At 35.0% G+C, this 18,935-nt stretch overlaps 1 protein-coding gene across 1 annotated transcript in view; it reads right to left on the reverse strand.

The window, feature by feature from the left end:
• DIAPH2 (diaphanous related formin 2) overlaps positions 1 to 18,935 on the reverse strand; it is a 293,928-nt gene that overhangs the window by 125,968 nt on the left and 149,025 nt on the right. Inside the window, exon 24 of the mRNA XM_067304122.1 lies at positions 17,740 to 17,864. Coding sequence (XP_067160223.1) covers positions 17,740 to 17,864 — 125 coding nt within the window. The remainder of the gene's footprint in view (positions 1 to 17,739; positions 17,865 to 18,935) is intronic.

The raw sequence follows: 18,935 nt of genomic DNA on the forward strand, positions 1-18,935 counted from the left end.
CTAAGCTCATTCCTAATGGAGCATTCTTCGACCCAAACTGGAGCCACACAAACAGAACTTATTAGCTGAAGACAGAAACTCATCTTTAATAACATGAACTCATTTACGCTGATAGCTCTATTTGCACATGCTATCAGTACAGAAACAGACACTAACAATTTTATTGTTCACACTAATGTCTCTCTATGACTACGCAGAATATAAAAGACAAGACTTCTGGAGCATACACTGATAATTATGAATCACAATTATATACCTATTTTTCTCCTCCTGTAGAAAGCCGGTCTTTTTTTGAAAAAAAAAAAAGCAGAAAAAAAAAGCAGAAATTTTCATTACAATACACTTGATCTACCCAAATTAGAACCCAAAGAAATCAAGACACATGGAAAGAGCACCGTTTTATCTGTTTACAAAAAATAACGTCCTTGTGGGGTCTTAAAGATTCACTAATAAACACTCATAAAATGTTCAATGTGAGAATTTGTTTCTCATTACAAAGCAAACTACCTCATCATTCTTGTCATTTGACTGGCCAGCCCAGAAAAAGAAAAGGAAATTCTCAGTTATAATACAGCAAAGGGGTCTGTTGCTCTCCCCCACCTCAATTAGACTGCATTAGTAGCTGAAGAAGTTTTTAACTATTAGAATTTTTAAATACAACTGCATTCAGTATGTACAGAGAGTATTTCAGTGTGTTTTTAAAAATGAAGCACAGAAAAATCATAACCATCTACTACAATGCTAGATGTGACCTGCTCTTTCTCCCCAAATTGCAGAATCATGCCTAACTTCATTTGAAAACAAACTTCTCATGACCGTATTCAAACAGACCTAATTTTCTAATTAACACAGCCTCCAACTTGTCCAGAGAAAGCCATAAAACTTTCATCTTGATAAACACTAGAAAATCTGCCAATATTTACTTACTCCTTGCTCTAAGCAATCATATTACTTCCCAATTTTCACGAATTCAAACTTCTCAAGATATGAGAAAGACCATCAGCTGTTTCCATTGATTTTACATACACCAGTTTACTGTGCACAAGAGAAAGCTTACATCAACATAACTCCAATACTGCCTTTTTATTTATACTTTTGTTAATCAAGAAGTGAAGACCAGGGCTCATATCTCTAAAAGTCCCACAGGAACTCTCCAGGCAAAAAACGATAAAAGAGGGCCTATCTTATGAAATCTTTAATCAAAGGAATATAGCCCCACAGAGTGTTTCTTAAATTGGCTTATATTAGAAAAGTCTGCTTAAAGACTTAAAATGCTGATTTAAAAGTTTTTTCTGGTAGCAAGAAGAAAAATGTCTTTAAAAGCCTTCAAGTAAGTAAGAGTACTTGGTTCCTCAGACAGCAGTCATAAAAGGCAGCATTTAAAAAGCCAGAGCCTAGGGAGAAGGGAAGGTCTTGGATAACTCGAATGTAGAAAGTCTGGAAAACTTTAAAATTAGAGGTAGCTATTAACCTAAAAATAGCTATTTTTTCAGCGTAAGACAGTTATAACCTTAAAACATAACGGTTTTGTAAGAATTTTACCATAATTGTAATATGAATATACCCCAAAAGGTCCATACACCAAAATTGTGTCACTGCTTTTTTTTTTTTTTTTTTTGGGAGGGGGGAATTAAAAATGTTTTTAACTGAAGAAAGATTAAAACAATTTCTAAAAGCTCTAGAACTCTTGAAAGCAAAACAAACCTTTCTGATGCATACCTTAAAGGTACTTTTAGAGGATGGCAAAATGCCATTCATGAATGTACGGTGTGGACTGTTGACTGTTTAACTTCATTTATTCTGAAATGGATGTGAGAGCGGTTAAAATTAGAGAAAAAAAAGATTACACCAGATTAATAATTAAACATATGTAACTTCATACCCAGCATGTATGTATGTATGTATTTTGTGATCTTTCCCCAAGGTTCTTAAGGTCCTTTTTAGACCTATAGCATGTACTTCACTGTGATGATAGCATGAAGAGGTGGTAAATGAGGAGAGTGCTAGATCAATGGCTATTAAAAGATGACAGAAGAATGGCAAAAAATAAGTTAAATAAAAATAGTGAAGAAGGTAAAGAACATCTCCAGTTTCTTTTTTGCACCTTGGCAATGCTTTCCAGGTTATTTTTCTCTACCCTGTTATACTTGGTACACGTCCATAGATCTTTGCTCAGATCTTTCCCAGGCCAGGATCACATATTTACCTAGAGTCAGATATCTAAGGAATCTGAAAAGTCACTCATCTGTGCACTTTATCCAGGTGCCTATTCAGCATCTTTTACAATGGAAACCATGTAGCTTTCAATCTAATTCTCATTTACAATAGCTTGATTTAAATCTATTTGAAACAATATTAAGAGTAGTATTCTGAAGCTTTTTAAAATTCAGATTTCTCTCATTTTTACTGATGGCAAACAATTAACTATAATCACTATTAACGCATTAATCAGGAAGCAACACAGAGACATGATAGTCAAGAACACCATCAAACAGAAAATGTTGCTAGAGTAATGGATTTCTAGTGTACTTTCCCTGGAGAACAATTAGATAAAAATCTGTTTAGATGAATAAAAACAAGAAGAAAAAACAACTAAAATGAAGTTAGTACAAACAAAATGATTCTGCAAAATTTGTTTTGCATATTGTATTCAAATTAATTGAATATGACTGTTTTGAGCAACAAAAAGCACTGACATATGATGTTTTATCAACAATAAAAATTAGCTGTTGGTACCTATTCCAGCAAAGCTGCAGTAAGGTAGCCACTCCTAGAAATATTGCATTAGCTTTGGAAAACACAATGAGATGCTTTAAACAATAATTACAGCTTTGTTTGCCCTGAATCTTTCAGAGGAACTGCAACCATATTCACTTTCTCTTTGATCATGCAGTTTTTCCTCATTTCATATGGATTTAATTAACAGAGGAATGTTTGAGCTGTCAAGCTTCAATCAGCAGATGTGATAGTTACTTCATCTAGATAAACTTCATTGGTAAGGTGTGGGGAAGCAAAAGAGAAATGGTTCCTTATATTTCTAGGTTTCTTTAATGCAGCATCACGAAGTCCTTATTTTCTTGTTTTTAAAATTCAGAAAAATTTTTTCAGGTCATATAAGGTTTCAAGACCCTAGACTTTTGAAATCAAAGAGAAAAAGGTGGATTTTTACGTCAGCTGAGAGATAAATGTAGAATGAATTTATTTACACAGTCACAGATGTTTAGTACAAAAAACTGTGTACTGAAGTGTTCATAAATTCAAACACATGGGAAAAAATATCAGTGTCAGAGTGAACAGTCTAAATATTGAGTCTTTATTATGCATCTAAACAATATTTTGAACACTGGTTGCATAATTAAAACCACACATCATATATGAACTGAGTATTATGGCCCGAGTCCTTTTCCCCTTCTTTTCTTTCTGAGTACTGATACCAGACATATGTAACCATAACTTACTAGGTAACTATTTGCTAGGGACTTACCATGTATGCATACACACATGGCCTTGCTCTGAAATGATTACAATTAAAACAAGAAAAGGTGGAGAAAGTGATGCAATTCCTCAAATGTCTATATATCTCAGCCATAAACACTTTTATTTCTTAAGCAGATGTTTGTGGCCAGACGGAAAAGCACAGAGCACAATCCTAGCGCAATCAGGATATGACACTAACGTTCTCTATGTTCAGACACACTGCTTTAAACCACATGAGCATGTGTCCTCAATGACTTCGGTCCGCTCTGAATGTTTTTTTTTTTTTTTTTTTTTTTTTTTTTTTTGGGAGGGATGGGTAGGTGGGGAACGGGGACAAAAAGCAGGTCCATGAACAGCAAAAATTAATCTAGTCCAATTTCCCATAGAGCCATATCTCGTGACAGTTTGATTTTGATATCTAATCACTGCAGTTTCAGGTACATTTCGTCCAGTGATAAAGCTAGTTTAAGAGGGTCCCTATCCCGCCTGCTTATTTCCACCTCCATACTTCATTTTACCACCCCTTCGATTGTGCTAATGCAATCGCTTGTGGAGCTACTCTATAAAATACATCAGTGAATTCATGTAGATTTAAAAAATGAAACAGCAACAGCAAAAACCTTTCCTTTTTTTTTTTTTAAAGAAAAACAATTGTTTCCTTGCCGTTACCCCACCACTTGAGTCAGTATCACTCTAGAACTTAAACCCCCAAAATGGAGTTTGAGACAGTTGTGTTTGACAACTCTATTTTTAGTTCAAGAAATGTGTTATCTGCACATTCAGTTAGGCTATAAACACAGCAAAACTGCTAAAAAAACAACCCAAGCTGACGGAAGAATTTTTAGTTTAAGGGGGGGATTCACAATAGTAAAAAGAAATAATTTATTCTAGAAGTATTAAATGAAAATATATCATTCACTATTTCCTCTCCTCTTTGGTTTAAATCTAGAGAATCCTGTATAATGGTCATTGAACATTAGCTTTAACATCAAAATTCTAGCGGCTTTCATTTTATTCAGCATGTCTCCTCTTTTTGAAGCAACAGAAATGCACAGAATGGTATAACAGGTTTATGAGTACTCCAAGGCCCTAAAATGCATTCAATTGTCTTGTCTGTGGCAGTTTATTCAAACTATTTAAATAAAATCCCCATTTTCTTTTCATACTGTCTTAATGAAAATCAGGAAAATGGTTTTAAGACTTAAACGTTCCAACTTGTCAAACACATTATGCAGACAGTCAGAAGACCCCAAAACATATCTGCAACAAAGCAAAACAGGCAAAGAAGAAAGGGGAGAGCAAGCTCTGTATTTACACCCTGAATCTATACATATTAACAGGAGGACTTTTTATCATAGATTACTTTGCTCATTCAGAGGGATTCTGAAATTGTTCTATTTCTTCCAGGTATTTTCATCCTGCTTTTAACTGTATGATAATGGAATCTAGAAAGTTTCATACTATCTACATCCCAGGAATTTATTGTGTACGCTTTCCCTTTAATTTCACATTTTAAAATAAGCATATAGCAATTAAAAAATGGACCCCTAATGAATTATCATTCTAGAAGTGCATAATTCTTTACTAAAATATATTTCAGTGATTTGGATAACTTAGTTTAACACAAATTTAAGGATGAAAGCATTGTTTCCCTCAGGCAACTATTCACAATCAAAAAGCCTTTAGATTTTTCATGTATTTAAACAGAATTTTGTTCTTTGGAATCCCCTGAACAACCAGGCTTTTCCTCCTACATCATTTTCTGCTTGCCTGTACAGATTACTGTCGAAGTCATCTACTCTCACTAGTTAGCCAACATATACACTAAAAATGTATTTCATCAGCCTTTTGTTTTTGCCCTTTCTTGTATTAAATCTTCTCTCAATCTTACTCAGCACTACATTTGAAGCACATTCTAGATGTGGTCTCTAAATCGCAGAACAGGATGGAGCTCCCTCATGTGGTATAACTACATAATCTCAGCCATCATGAACCCACAACAAAACCTACAAACATTTCTAATGCTTAATTTACAGAATGCATATGTCTTAATAAAAACAAATCAGAAAAATAAGCAATTTGAAATTCTTAACTGGCACATAAATACCTCTCGCCTATCTTACTCTTCCTCATTTCTAACACTTGTCCAAGCTCCTCCTTCCTTTATTTATCCTGTAATGGAACCTACAGCTTGCACACTCCTGCTCACAAAATTTATTGTATAGCCCATCATGAAGGAAATCAATATAACCTCATGTCTTACATCAGGGCTCTCTTTCTTTAAGAAAAATGAAGATTTGGGAGGTGAAATATACTATTATAAAGAAAACTGATAACCTGTTTTGTAGAACACTTTATAAAGTTTTATAGTTTTTATATTGTTAAATATTAACTTTATGAAAACCATGCCTTTAGTAGAGCCTGGTTAAAGTTTAAAGAATCATTTTCCAAACGGGTTTGTCATTTCTTTTATTGATATTAAAGATCATAATAAAAATGAGCATTAAGCAATAAACATTACATATTATTAGGTAATTTTCTGGTACAAACTAGATGAATGATTATGCCATATTATCTAATACCTTCTGCATACATAGCCAGGTCTCCTTGCTACATACATCTCTAGATGCACACTTCTCTCTAGTTATAATACCATCCATTTCCCAGTTTTCCTTTCACTTCAGCTTAATACAACTGTTCATTTTTTCCCCAGCTTTCCCCATTTCCATTCAAACACGGGTAGAAATATCATAAAAAGAATGGGCTAGCCTTAAGCACTGGTCTGAAATATAAGAGTATAAAGGAAGGTCATGAATTTGAAGACAAACAATCTTTTTTTCTGCAAGAGCTTATCATCTGTAAATAACAACGAAAGTAAAATTCCAGAGTGTATTAGCTGATTGTAAGACTTCAAATGGACAATATGATGCAACCACAAAAAAACAGAAATGCAATCCCGAGGTACGTTGTGAAGGCAATCTCACTGGGCGATAGAGAAGCATTAACTACACTGGTCCACTGATAGCCCAGCTCAGCTCTCACCTGCAACACTGTGTACATTTTTAGCTTGTTTCAAGAAAGATGAATCAAAGAAGAAAAATAAGAAAGAAAGCATGTATGATGATAAAGGGATTGTTACGAAAAAAAAGAAAGCTTAGTGTTTTGAACTTGGCAGAAAGGCATTTTGCAGAAGATTGTTATTCTCTCTAAATTCATCTGGGTGGAGGGGAAAACAAGGAAAGAGAAGAACTCTTTAAAGAGCAACACTAAGACAACAACAAATGAGCATCAACTGACTGATAATCCAGAACGGCTGGAAAGTTCACCCTCTGTGAAGAGAAGTTCTGCAAAAGCGCTTATAATTGACATAACTAAGAACATAGACCCAGAAAGTTTTAAAAGTGAGCTCTAATGTGTTTATCAGAAATTATATGATCTAACTGAAAAAGATGAAACAACCTTTTTGTTTCATGTTTTCTCGGCTTTGTATGCACCCTTGTGCTCTCCTCACCCCAGACACCTGCCTGTTATATCTATATTTCTTCTCTGCACCATGCCATTTTGCTGTTCTTGCCGTACACAAACCTCAGCATACATCACAACTTCATCTGCTACTTTACACCTCACATCCTCCAAACCAGCCTACTCCCTCTTCCTGCTGTATGTTTTCTAGGACTTCTGCTTCTAGAAGCTTTCCTCTTCAAACCTTTCTTCTCTCCTTCACAGATCTACCAACAGTGAGGTCAGCTGATGGGGATGAAACTGCAGCATCTGAATTCAACAGCACAAGAATTCAGCTTTTAACAACTGTAAACACTACTTTAACTATACATACAGAAGTCTCAGAATTAGTATAAGCAACACCCACAGTGCTTTATATATTGATATTAAAACAACTCCAGGAAAGTCCAAGTCAAAAGAAAAGGGGCAAGAGGAAATAAACAACGCACAAGCCTGCGTACTCTCTCCAACTCAATATACAAAGTCATGCCTGAAGCATTGCATGGACTTGTCTACCTCAGTAATCTACCTCCTATCTACTCCGCAACCCTAAAAAAGTGGAAATTCACTGAGAGCCTGCGTCCAACAAGAAAATATATTTCTAACAAAAATAACCTTGAAAATGATGCATAGCATTTTTCAAATTTCTCGTTCAGCCTGGCTTGGCAAAAAGCACCACTTCACAACTGTGACGGATACCCCCAACTTGACAGTCCTACTTTCAACACCATGTAAGCAAATCTCAAACTTACCTAACTTCTCCAGTATATAGTATGTACGTAACCATAACAAAAAAACTCACAGACCACACACTTAAAAAAAAAAAAAGCATCTCTACAGAACACAATAAAGAACATCCTCTTAAAAAAAACGAAAGTAATTAATTTTCTTCTATGAGGGATTGTGAACATATGATCTGTACTGCATTTTCAAACTGTGCTTGCTTCTTGTTTTTTATTATATAGAAAAGAGAAGGTAGTACGCAATTCCTTTTTATTAATGAACTATATCCTCATAAACACATTGGTACGTTACTATTTTTCTCAAATATATTAGCAAACACTTTTTCAGAGTCATTCTAATTCAATTGTCCTGATATTTTTATTCTTGCTGAGCCATTTTGTATTTCTCTCACTTGTGTTTTCATTATTTACTGACCTGTGGATTTAGCTGATGGGCTCTTTGCCTTCTTTTCCAGACTGTTCATGAAGCTGCTACATGAAAGTGGACTCTATAGCAGTCCCTGAAGCTCTTGACTGATAGCTCACCCTACTAAGTACATTTCTACTTTGTTTATGCCCTTAAGGCAGCCTGTAAGGCTGATCTTGTCTCAAAGCAAATTAACAGTTTTCATGTAATTAGTCAAATACTGCAACAATGATTTACTAATATCTCTCTATTGGTTTATGTAATATTTTTTCATAAAGGAATGGAATAGGGTTCATTTCATTACCTATTATGCAGATCTGTGTAGAATTCCTCTTTAAAGAACCAATATAAACATATTAAAATACAAGAATGTAAAAAAAAGAAATAGAAAACAAAGTCATGTATATAGCAAGAGCACAGTAAAGTATCATGTAAAACTCATATTAGGACAAAAATAAAACATTTGAAATCTTAGCCATATTAGACTTAACCAATTTAAAGTTTTCCAAATTCTATTTCACAGAACCACTTGCGTAGTATAACAAATTAAACAATTAACATGAAATATCTCAACTTGAAAAATTTCTATTTTTTGATAGTATGTAATGAAAATTCATTTGATTCATAGTGCATGATAGAGGGGGAAATACTTAATTTCAGTATACCTCAGGTATAAATTTATACTTTGTGTGATTTTAAGGAATAAAGAAAATAAAAAAAACAAAAACAACACCCCCCCCACCCCCCACACATTTATTCCACAAACTTTAGCAGCTTCAGCATGCCACTAGGGTGACAAGCTTGGCAACCAGTGAAACTCATAACATATTAATAAATGAACGAACATGTTTCACCATAAATGACTATTGTAAAAAACCTGTACAACAATTCTGAAATTGTAAAATATAGTACTCCCTAGAACTCCCATGAAAATAAGGAAACAAAAGCAACAGTGTAAAGAAAATTTGGTTGATTTTCCACTAATTTAGGAATAAACTTAATTGTTTGGGAAAATCAGTATCAACACTGCCATTTATTGTATGATGTAAGAAACCAAAAGCAAATGTATTTCAATCATGACCAGAAAAGGAGATTTATTTGGTCAGGATAGTGAAATAACTTGCCTTGTTTCAGCAAATTATCTTTGTAAATTAACTTTTTACAAAGATTCACTGCTTTCATCTGCTTCATATCACAGCAGACATAGTGGGCTAACATGTCACAGAGCTAGAATACTTACAGGCAGCAGGAACAGTGTATTTAACCTATAACTCACAATGAGGGCTACTGACCTTCATGACAAGTATCCAGCCATACAAAATGTGGCACCAGTCATGCAAATATCTCAAAGCAATTTTAGTGAGGTATTAATATTATTTTTTCAAAATGATGTAAAGGGATTAGTAAATGCCACAAGGCCATACTGTCATTTCTCAGTGGGCCTGGAATTGAATAGCAAGATTTATATCATGACTGTCACTGAACAACATGATCTCCTTAAGAAAAATTACACAAAGACAATCCCAGAAGCTGTAAGAGTGCTGCTCTGGACTGAGATCTTCAGAGTATGATTCTCATACTGTGCCTTAAAATTGCAATAGGTCCTGGTCATATTTCTAACCTCATGATTATCCAGTTTTTAAACTGGTACCTACACAAAGGCTGGCCTGCACAAGCAGACCTTCTCACATATTGTGGAGATACTCTCTAAAGAGTAAGAAAACAACTTAAGTGCATTTGAGCTTAACAATATCAAATAGCAGGTTATTTTCCGTAACGTCGATTGCATAAACATGACTAAACACAGCATAAATTGAAATCTGACTTTGAACGTGGCTGGGTCAGTTCTTCAATAGGATTCAAAATGCTGAGATGCTATGAGCTTGAATAATTAGCAATGCAAAAAATGGAAAAATAAAATACTTTTATGTTTTGTAAATGCCCTGAATTTACTGAAAAGCTGCTAGTTTGGAAAGGAAAAGCAGATTATATGTGTGTACTGATTCTTCCTATCTTCTATCACAGTACTTTCAGAAGCGAAATTTTCTGCCTATGCTGATCAAATACGTCAGACCTTCAGAAGTACTTCTCAGAATTACAAGCACGATCAGTTTAATCAAGCGTGTCTTGGTTGCTTTAGCATATCCATTTAAATATGATGCAAGTGTTCAGAGATAAACGGTTTTTAAACGTAACCTCTCATAAAATAATACACTGTTGATTTTAATTTCAAAAGTGTATTCCAGTGATTCTTTTCATGCATTTGGGGCAACAAAATAAACCAAGTTTGGGGCATCCACACTTGGTGGATGCACTGTCACTTACACAGCCAGGCAGCTCAGCAAAATCTCTAATCTGATATAGAAATGGCACAATTAGCTTTGTTAACAAGTGCGTGAACTGACAACAATTACTTCAAAGTGACCAAACTCTACACTGGAAAAATAAATAAATAAAATGTATTCCTAGTACTTAAGTACACGTTCTACTTCAAAAAGTTCCTTGGTACCTCAGCAATTTATATCTTTGGAAATGCACTAGAAAACTAATTCAAACTTAGAGAACTTGAATGTCGAACAGTCTAATGAGGAAAAGCTAGACAAAAGCAAGCCTACACGTTAATCTGTAGACTTGTAATTCTAAAGATAAAAAAATAAAAATCCAAAACAAAAAACCCCTGAAATATAAAGCAAAAGACACACAACCTAATAGGAGCTATATCTACTGCTTAAAGTATTTCCATCATTTCCATGTAAAAAGCACTGAACATACATTAAGAATGGCTTAGAGAGAAGCAAAACGCATTTGTAGCTTTTTGGGTATAAGCTGAATGTAAAAGTTTGCATCCATTTGCCATGTTGAAAATTTCCTACCACGAATAACAGTATTTCTAAACCTTGTCATTCTGACACTGTGCCCTTGATCTCACGCCTGGATTCTGAATGGTTCTCATAGTGCGTTTCCCGAATTCTGGAAGAGGAGGAAGACTTTGGGGCTTTTTTGTGACAAGTCTGAGGAAGTCTGGGTATCAAAATCATCAGAAGCAGCTTCCTAAGAAGCTAAGAGAAGCAGGATCACCTTTCACATAATACACTGTACTTTGTGCAGAGAGTCCAAGCTGCGGCAATCAGAAAAGAAATGATATGCAAGTCGTCTGGACCTGAGAGTTAAGAATATCCAGGTTCCCTGTCACATGCACAGATTGACTAAGCATTTCATCAAGTATTCATTTTTCTGAGCTAAGTCTTGGAGAGAACAGCTCATACTTTGATCTCCTAAGCTAAAATGAATCTGTCCTGTTCCATTTCCCTCCACTGCATGCACGCACAAGTCCTGTTAAGTAAGACTATTCCCTGGTGCTAGCAGACCTTAAGACATGTGCTTTCCGCAGGGTGTTCCTTAGACTACATTAACCATAAGCAGAAGGCTTGAATGAATGCTCAGCGCTAAAGGCAGTAGCACATAAACCACCCTGATCATATTGTTATAATGCAACTGCAACCACAACCTAATGCTACACCTAGAAGCCAGTTCTGTTCCTTTGTCCCCACAGAACTTAGTAAGCACTTTTTCACTGCCTTTTTTGGACAACTTAGGTTTTCTCTCTTCGGGGGGAGAGGGAGTAAGAACTGGGCTATTTGAGAAGCAGGTCTGGAGAAAAACAAAACAGAACAAAAAGAAACCAACAAAACAAAAACCACCACTGCCCTACTGATGTATAAACTTCAGTAAGGTAGACCTTTTTTCCCTAGATACTATTTGGGGAAAAAATATTTTATCTGGATGTATAACCATGATTTTCCCCAACACCACTTTTAGTCAAGGACTGAACTTCTCAATGAAAATATTTTCAAATGTCATTTCTATAGATAGCAAGAACAAAAAAAAAATCTTTAGATAAATATAATAAGCCTGAAGCCCTTTTATAAGTTTGTCAAAAGGATTATAAATGACCTAGAATTCAAAATCTTTGAATAAGTTTTTCTTTTCCAAGTCCCAAAGAACTAGAAAATGCCTCTATATTTAAAAAATACATTTAAATACAGTCAGGAAAAATATCAGTTATTTCAAAAGTAGGGGCACATAGAAAAGTTCCTAGAAATTTTCTCCATTTTGGATTATTTTTGAGGAGCCTTTGGTGCTAACGGATGACAAGAGCGGCAACGCCATGAACATCCTTGCAGCGCTGCCTGTCAGTGTGTTAATGATGTCCGGCTGCTCAGGCACTCTGAGCGGGGCGGGGGGGGGGGGAATCGCAGTCAATTCAGGATGCCGAGATTCTGATTCAAAGTATATTTGTTTCTTCCCTCGTGGCACGCTATAAGAGAATCTGTGGTACAGTGCAGAGAGAATTAACAGTTAATGTTTAGTGCACATTAAATATTTTCTGATCTTCTCAGTGCACAAAAGCCCCCCACACACACTTAAAGTAGACTTTTCTGCAGATCATTTCATTACCACTCAAGCAGATCAAGTAAGGAACTAACAAAACTCATGTTTTATTGTGTAGCAATAGTCACTATTAGAACATAGCATAGAACTATGAGCACATACTGATACCAGTTGAGAAACCTTAGAAGCAGAAGGCTTGACTTTTTTTTTTTAAGAAAGGATTTTGCTTTAGCGAATAGTGCTCATTTCTGAAAATTAAATTAGTTCACAAGCTCACTATTGTTCTACTTAAGATGAATAAATACTGTCTAGAAAACTTTTTATCTGCAATAATTTTTGTTCTCTCACTCATGGTTCCTTTAATATTGCAAGTCCCTAAAAACAAAAGATTTGAATTAATTATTTGCATGTATGAAATTAATCAGAAAAAACAAGTGCCAATGTTTATTGCTCTGGAACATATCCTTACTATTCATCTGGAGCCACGGGTCTGGAGAAAGCAACAAGCACTATGTTACAGCATCAGTTTCTAAATACAAATATGGAAGAAAAAGAGGCCTTAATGACAGCTACAGGATAAAACTTGCTAGATACAACGCTAACAAGAAGAGAAGAAGTTTCTGTCAATATGAGAATGAAAGCATGAAGCGAATCAAAGCTAAAGCTAGTTTGACCCAGCCAAGGACCATCTCTAAAAGGACTGCATGTGGCTCATCATCATTGAAACTTCCCTGGAGATCCTAAGCTAGGAAGGCAGAACTTCCCATGGAAGACTATGGCTGGAAAGCCTACGTTCATAGCAAAATTCTTGACCCAAGGAGCAGTCATAAGTCATCAAGAAAAAGACTCGCTTCTCCTGGCATCTTACATAATATTTGGGTTTATGCTCAACCTGTGTGTGGAGGTATATACAGATCTAGCGATAGTATTCCGATTCAGACTCCCTGAAACTTGGCAAAGCTGGAGGAAAAAGCCAGGTTCAACTCTTACGGTAGCCCCATTCCCTCATTTTAAAAAAGGCATTCCTGCTTTGTCCACTGTTCCTATTTGAAAAGGCAAAAATAGGAACGAAAACACTCACTAAATTTAGCAGGTGGTGTGGTATGAAACTCATCTGTTGGCATAGGTTTACCTTCTGCTTATGTAAACGACTTGATCTATTACCATACAGGCAAAGTTAGTTTACTTCAACAGGTACGTCTCTGTGAACTACCTGAAACTTCCAGTTGTATTTTTAGATTTCCAGGAAATGTTGTCCTAGAAGAAATAACTTCAACAGCTATTTTTTTAATATTTGATTTTACAACCCAAACTGTAATAGATTCTCAGTTGTAGTACCTCAGCAGATGTGTTATACACTCTTGAAAACCAAAGTCAATACTTGCATCGTTACTGTTGTAGCCTGGTGGTCTAAAGATATTAACAAGATGAGGCATGTTAATACTCTTACTAAGCTAAATGATATAGTTGAAAAAAAGAGTTTTATTAAGTCTTAATTTAAGGACATATTAGTCCACCTAGGATACACTGTATAAAAATTTTAATGTGAGATTGTCTGCAAACCATTTAATGGTCCACAAACAAGATCTCTGGTTCTGTAAATTCAAACAGCTGAAGCAAAGAGTCAGCCTCTCTTGAACTGGCAGAATAACAGAAAAGAATGAACCTAGTAAGGCCTCCTCATTAAAGAGCGTGCCCTCCTGCTACCCGAACTCGATCGCTTCGTCCTTCTCCGCACACCAAAGCTCCTGTCCATTTTTTAGAGGACCCTACTTTTGCTATCAGGGTGTGTGAGTGAGCAAGCGTGCGCTCGTGGAGGCAGAGTTGGTATCTACGTGTCTGGAGTTCTAGTTCAAGATTTTTCCAGAGTTTTCCATTTAAAATTCTTTAATTACAGGCACAAACATTGAAATAAAACAGGGAGTAAAAGCAAAATTTGTCATGGTCTCTAATTACTTTTCTAAACTGTTGAATCAGACTCCCCAGCTGCCTGAAGCTGGACTAAAATTAAAAGAAACAGCCCACAGCTAAAGTTAAATTATTTACAATTTGATATTCAAGTAAAGTACAATTTGAGCCACAGATCAGATCATGGAAAAGTTGTCCCAAGAATCCTAAGTTATTTAATATAAAATGAAATTTATGCAAGGAATATTTTAATCTTTTCTTTCATTGTAACCATATTCTACTTTCTGCTATAACATGGCTGCAATTCTCATAAGGTTTTGAAACCAGCTACTCCTACTGCCCAACCGTACAGGCCAGCTTCAGGACCCCAGTGACTTCAGAGTGCGCTGTGAGCATTCCTTAAATCTCAGGCAGTTAAATACTGACAGAAAATCCCTGATATAAAAAGGCAGGCAAACTAAAATTCTAGCACAAGAGCAAGACAGTGACCGTAAAAATCATTTCACAATCCCAGACAAGTATTTCCATATATCTAACTTTTTAAAAAGTCCACAGTGTTCATCACAAATAAAAAACATAGACGCACACTTACCGAATGGAGAACTGTGTCCCGGGAGGCAGTGATTACAGAAGCAAGTTGGCGCTGTGTTAACCGACTGAACGCAAGGTTCCACTTTCATCATGGTGGCTACAGAGCCACAGTTCTTTGATGTGGAACAGTTATACATAATATTATATTATTGACTCTTCATGTCTAGGAAGTTACAAAACAATTACTGAAAAACTGTATTTTGCCAGAGTCTATACTTAAAAAAGCATGTTGACAAAAATATTAGTTAAGTCTGTAAAACTAGCCCTAAAATAGAGAAATTAATTTACTTTGTTATTGCAGAAAAATTTAAGTAACCTCAACACAGTATGAAAGTTTCCACGTGGAGAAGAAGATACCTAATAACTGAGAACTGATTTATCTTCTAACACTTGTCTTCATTTTTTTCTGATACACTCAAGCAGTTTGAGAGATGTTCAGCCTACTCTCCTGAAACTCCTTAACTTTCTAATCTCAGTACATGCAACGACAGTAAGCTGACAAAAACAAAAGAAATATATATTGAAGACCGAAATAACATTTCTTCTCAAGTCTAAAAAAATGGGAATGTAGAAAAAATGTAGAAATATTTGATGATAAGAAGCAGAAACAGATTTGATCATTTGACATCACTTGAGATTACTTTCTAAAAATGAAACACACCATTTACCAGGTCATCTATCAATTACAAAAACATAAAACCTTAGGCAGAATCAGTTAATTTCTTACAGTCTCATCTATTTTGTCAAGCCACCAAATTCACCAGTATGATAAAAGCTGTTCAGGGTGCCTTTTTTTTTTTTTAAACCAGGAACTGACAATCTAGCTGTGACATCAGATATGTGCACTGAAGCAAGGCTGCTTTGTTAAGTTTCAACAATTGATTTTCAAAAAAAATTTGGTAGAATACTCATATTTTGCCTAAGCCAAAAAAGCACCAATACATTTCTTAAGTTTTCTTCCCCTCTTTTTAAATACTCACTTGCATTATCAGATACAGAATCTGATTTCTTTAAGAAATTCAGGTAAGAAGCAGCAGATTAAAAAAAAAAAAAAAGGCAAACATTACCTACTTGGCTTTTCTTTTTTTCTCACAAAACAAGTTACTTAAAAAAAATTATTTGCATCACTCAAGTACAGCAAATACAGAGGTAGCAAAACAACAAATGACAAAACATTTACTCAAAAACTGAAGAAATGCATATAATCTGTAAAATAGAGCTGTTAACAAGAAAACACGGTTGCAAAAGGTGCATTTCAATGTATTGGCATCATTTACGAATGAAAGTGGGGTTTACTTGACAGTGCTCAACCTATGCACTTGATGACAAGGCAAAGGGCTGTTACAAGGCAAAACATTTTAATCACTATATAAGTGAAGAAAATCAAACTGGGAAAGATTATGAAGACTTCCTTATGTGAAAGTAGCTCAGGAAAATACTAAGCCTCCCTCCACCCTTTTTTTTTTTTTTTTTAATAGCAGAACTGATAAGTATGCTAACTACCAAGGCTCCTAACCTTGCATATAAGATAACATGGGAAAGAATATGCAAGTAACAAGTTATAATTTTCCATTTAGTCTCCCTTAAGCTACTTTCCTGCAGTCTTGACAAAAACGTAAAAGAAATCCACACAGAGAAGATAAAACATCATGCGAGTTTCCGTCACTGGATCCATTCAGACGGTTAACCCCATTAAAATCTAGTACCCAAATACACAGCAGCTAGGAGAAGCTCTTCACCCTACTAAGTGTGACCAGTATATTTTCTTATAATTTGACATCAGTCCCTTTTTAAACAAAGCTATGACTTCTGTCTCATTGGGCTAAGACAGAATAGACGTCCCATTAACAATTTCAGCTTTTGTAAATAAATGCACAAAACTCCTTAGTCATGGCCACGTACCATGTGCTAAATATTTCCTCATATGCAGAAAAGTGCTTTGGGCAAAAACTGTAATTTTCTTTTAAGAGCAATGGAATTTTGCTTAATCTTTTTCAAAGTTCTGTGAGCTTCTTGCATTTGCAGTACTTTAGAGCTGAACAAAAGGAAAGCTGGGTACGTGAAAACTCTTGAGGGAAAACAGAGGTTAAAACAGATACATCACTTAGCATTCTCCTATAGGTTTTGCTTACTAAAGGTTAAAAAATCTACAGTCTCTATTCCCTACAGAAATAAAAGGACAAATCAATCTTGAGTACAAAATGCATAAATACTTTTTACTAAAATGACCTGTCCAAAACAAAACAAATAAAAAACCAAAACTAATAATAAAATTCATACTCTCTCCTTCCAAACCCAAGATATTTGAAGTTCATATTACTCTCAGTTCTACTACTGATAATTTTCTAGATTGAAACAATTCAACAGTTAACATTAAAAATTGTTCTTCCATAAGATAACAATATATTCTTATCTTTATGAGAGGTTACTAGAACTAATTCCTTCAACAGAAAGCTATCTTTTTTCCTTTGGAAGTCTGCTTATAAATGCCTTAAAGTTATACTCAGAAAAAGAACAAAAAAATGCATTTCAGTTCAGTTAACAGCTTGGTGGGGGGGATGTTTTTAAATTTACTCCAGCATATTTTGATATGCTTTTCTCTGTGCTAGAATAAAAGCATGGAAGAAGTCATTTAAAACTGTTTTTTTTTCAAGTGTTGTAAATACTTTACCAGACAAGTAGAACATTCAGATCACCAACCAAAAAGTGCAAAAAGGATATGCTCATCTTTTCGACAAACTTATCATGCGCGTCTTTTGTTTTAGGGAAATGCTCAATGTCATTTTCAAGGCGCTGGATCTGATGGTTCATTGAATCAAGGTTGCTCTTGAGATTCTGGGCTGAAACTAAGAAAAAAAGGACAATCTAAAAATCTTACAGACTCCGGTTAAAAGGAGAGGGTAGCAGATGGGGAGAAAACAATGTCAGTATAAACAGTCTTAAGGAGAATGATTCCATTAAGCAGACTCACATTTTTCTGAATTACTGCTCATAAAAATTCTAGTCTTCATAAAAATAAGTGAAAATAGCTAATGCAATATACCGAATCATCATATTTAATGTGGGAATGTCACCACTTTATTCAACCATTAGTTCAAATGATTCAATTTCCATTTAAATTTATTGATAAAAATTCTAATATTTCAATCTTTTAAGTCTGATTTGAAGATTAAGAAATAGCCAAGGTTCAAAGAGATTCTACCTTATTAATGCATGTACTTGGTTAAATGATCGATCTTATTAATGCATGCACTTGGTTATATAAATGATTTAAGGAATAGCCATGGAAAAAAAAAATCAGATATTTTTCTTTTAATGTAATTAAACTGATTTCTGTAAAGCAACATCTGTGAAGTTCTCTGTTAATATCAAAGGCAGGTTTGAATAATAAAAGCTGCTGATAATTACAAAAAAAGTAAAGAACTTACAGTACAGCAGCAAAAAAAACTAGAGGCTAGTCTAAAGACATACTGCTTACTCTGATGTACATTATTCTAGTGTAAACCACTATTTTTTTAATTTGCATTAGAATAACCACTAACTGATGCATCATTACACAACAGAAATCTCCATCAAAAGTCATGACTTCATGATTTTCAAGGTACACTACCATACCACAAAGAAGAAATCAAAACATTACAGAACTAGATGAGAAACGAGAGTCTTGGCAGAGGAAGTTCCTGGTCAACCCAAAATATTAAAAACAAACTGACATACCTTCCAAAGGAGTAAATGAAAATAATGACATGAGAGGTCATCCATAAAGCCTACCTTCCATTCTCGGTTTAATCCTACAGAGCAGTCTGCTCGACAAGCTCTCGCTCTCTCCATTTTGGAGCCCTAGCCTATCTCGTGCTGCTCATCTCCTCTTGCATAGTTTACAAATGCAGGCTTTGAAGAACACGAAGGCAATCTCG

The sequence above is a fragment of the Apteryx mantelli genome, chromosome 13 (assembly GCF_036417845.1).
Source record: "Apteryx mantelli isolate bAptMan1 chromosome 13, bAptMan1.hap1, whole genome shotgun sequence".
Classification (NCBI taxonomy): Eukaryota; Metazoa; Chordata; class Aves; order Apterygiformes; family Apterygidae; genus Apteryx; species Apteryx mantelli.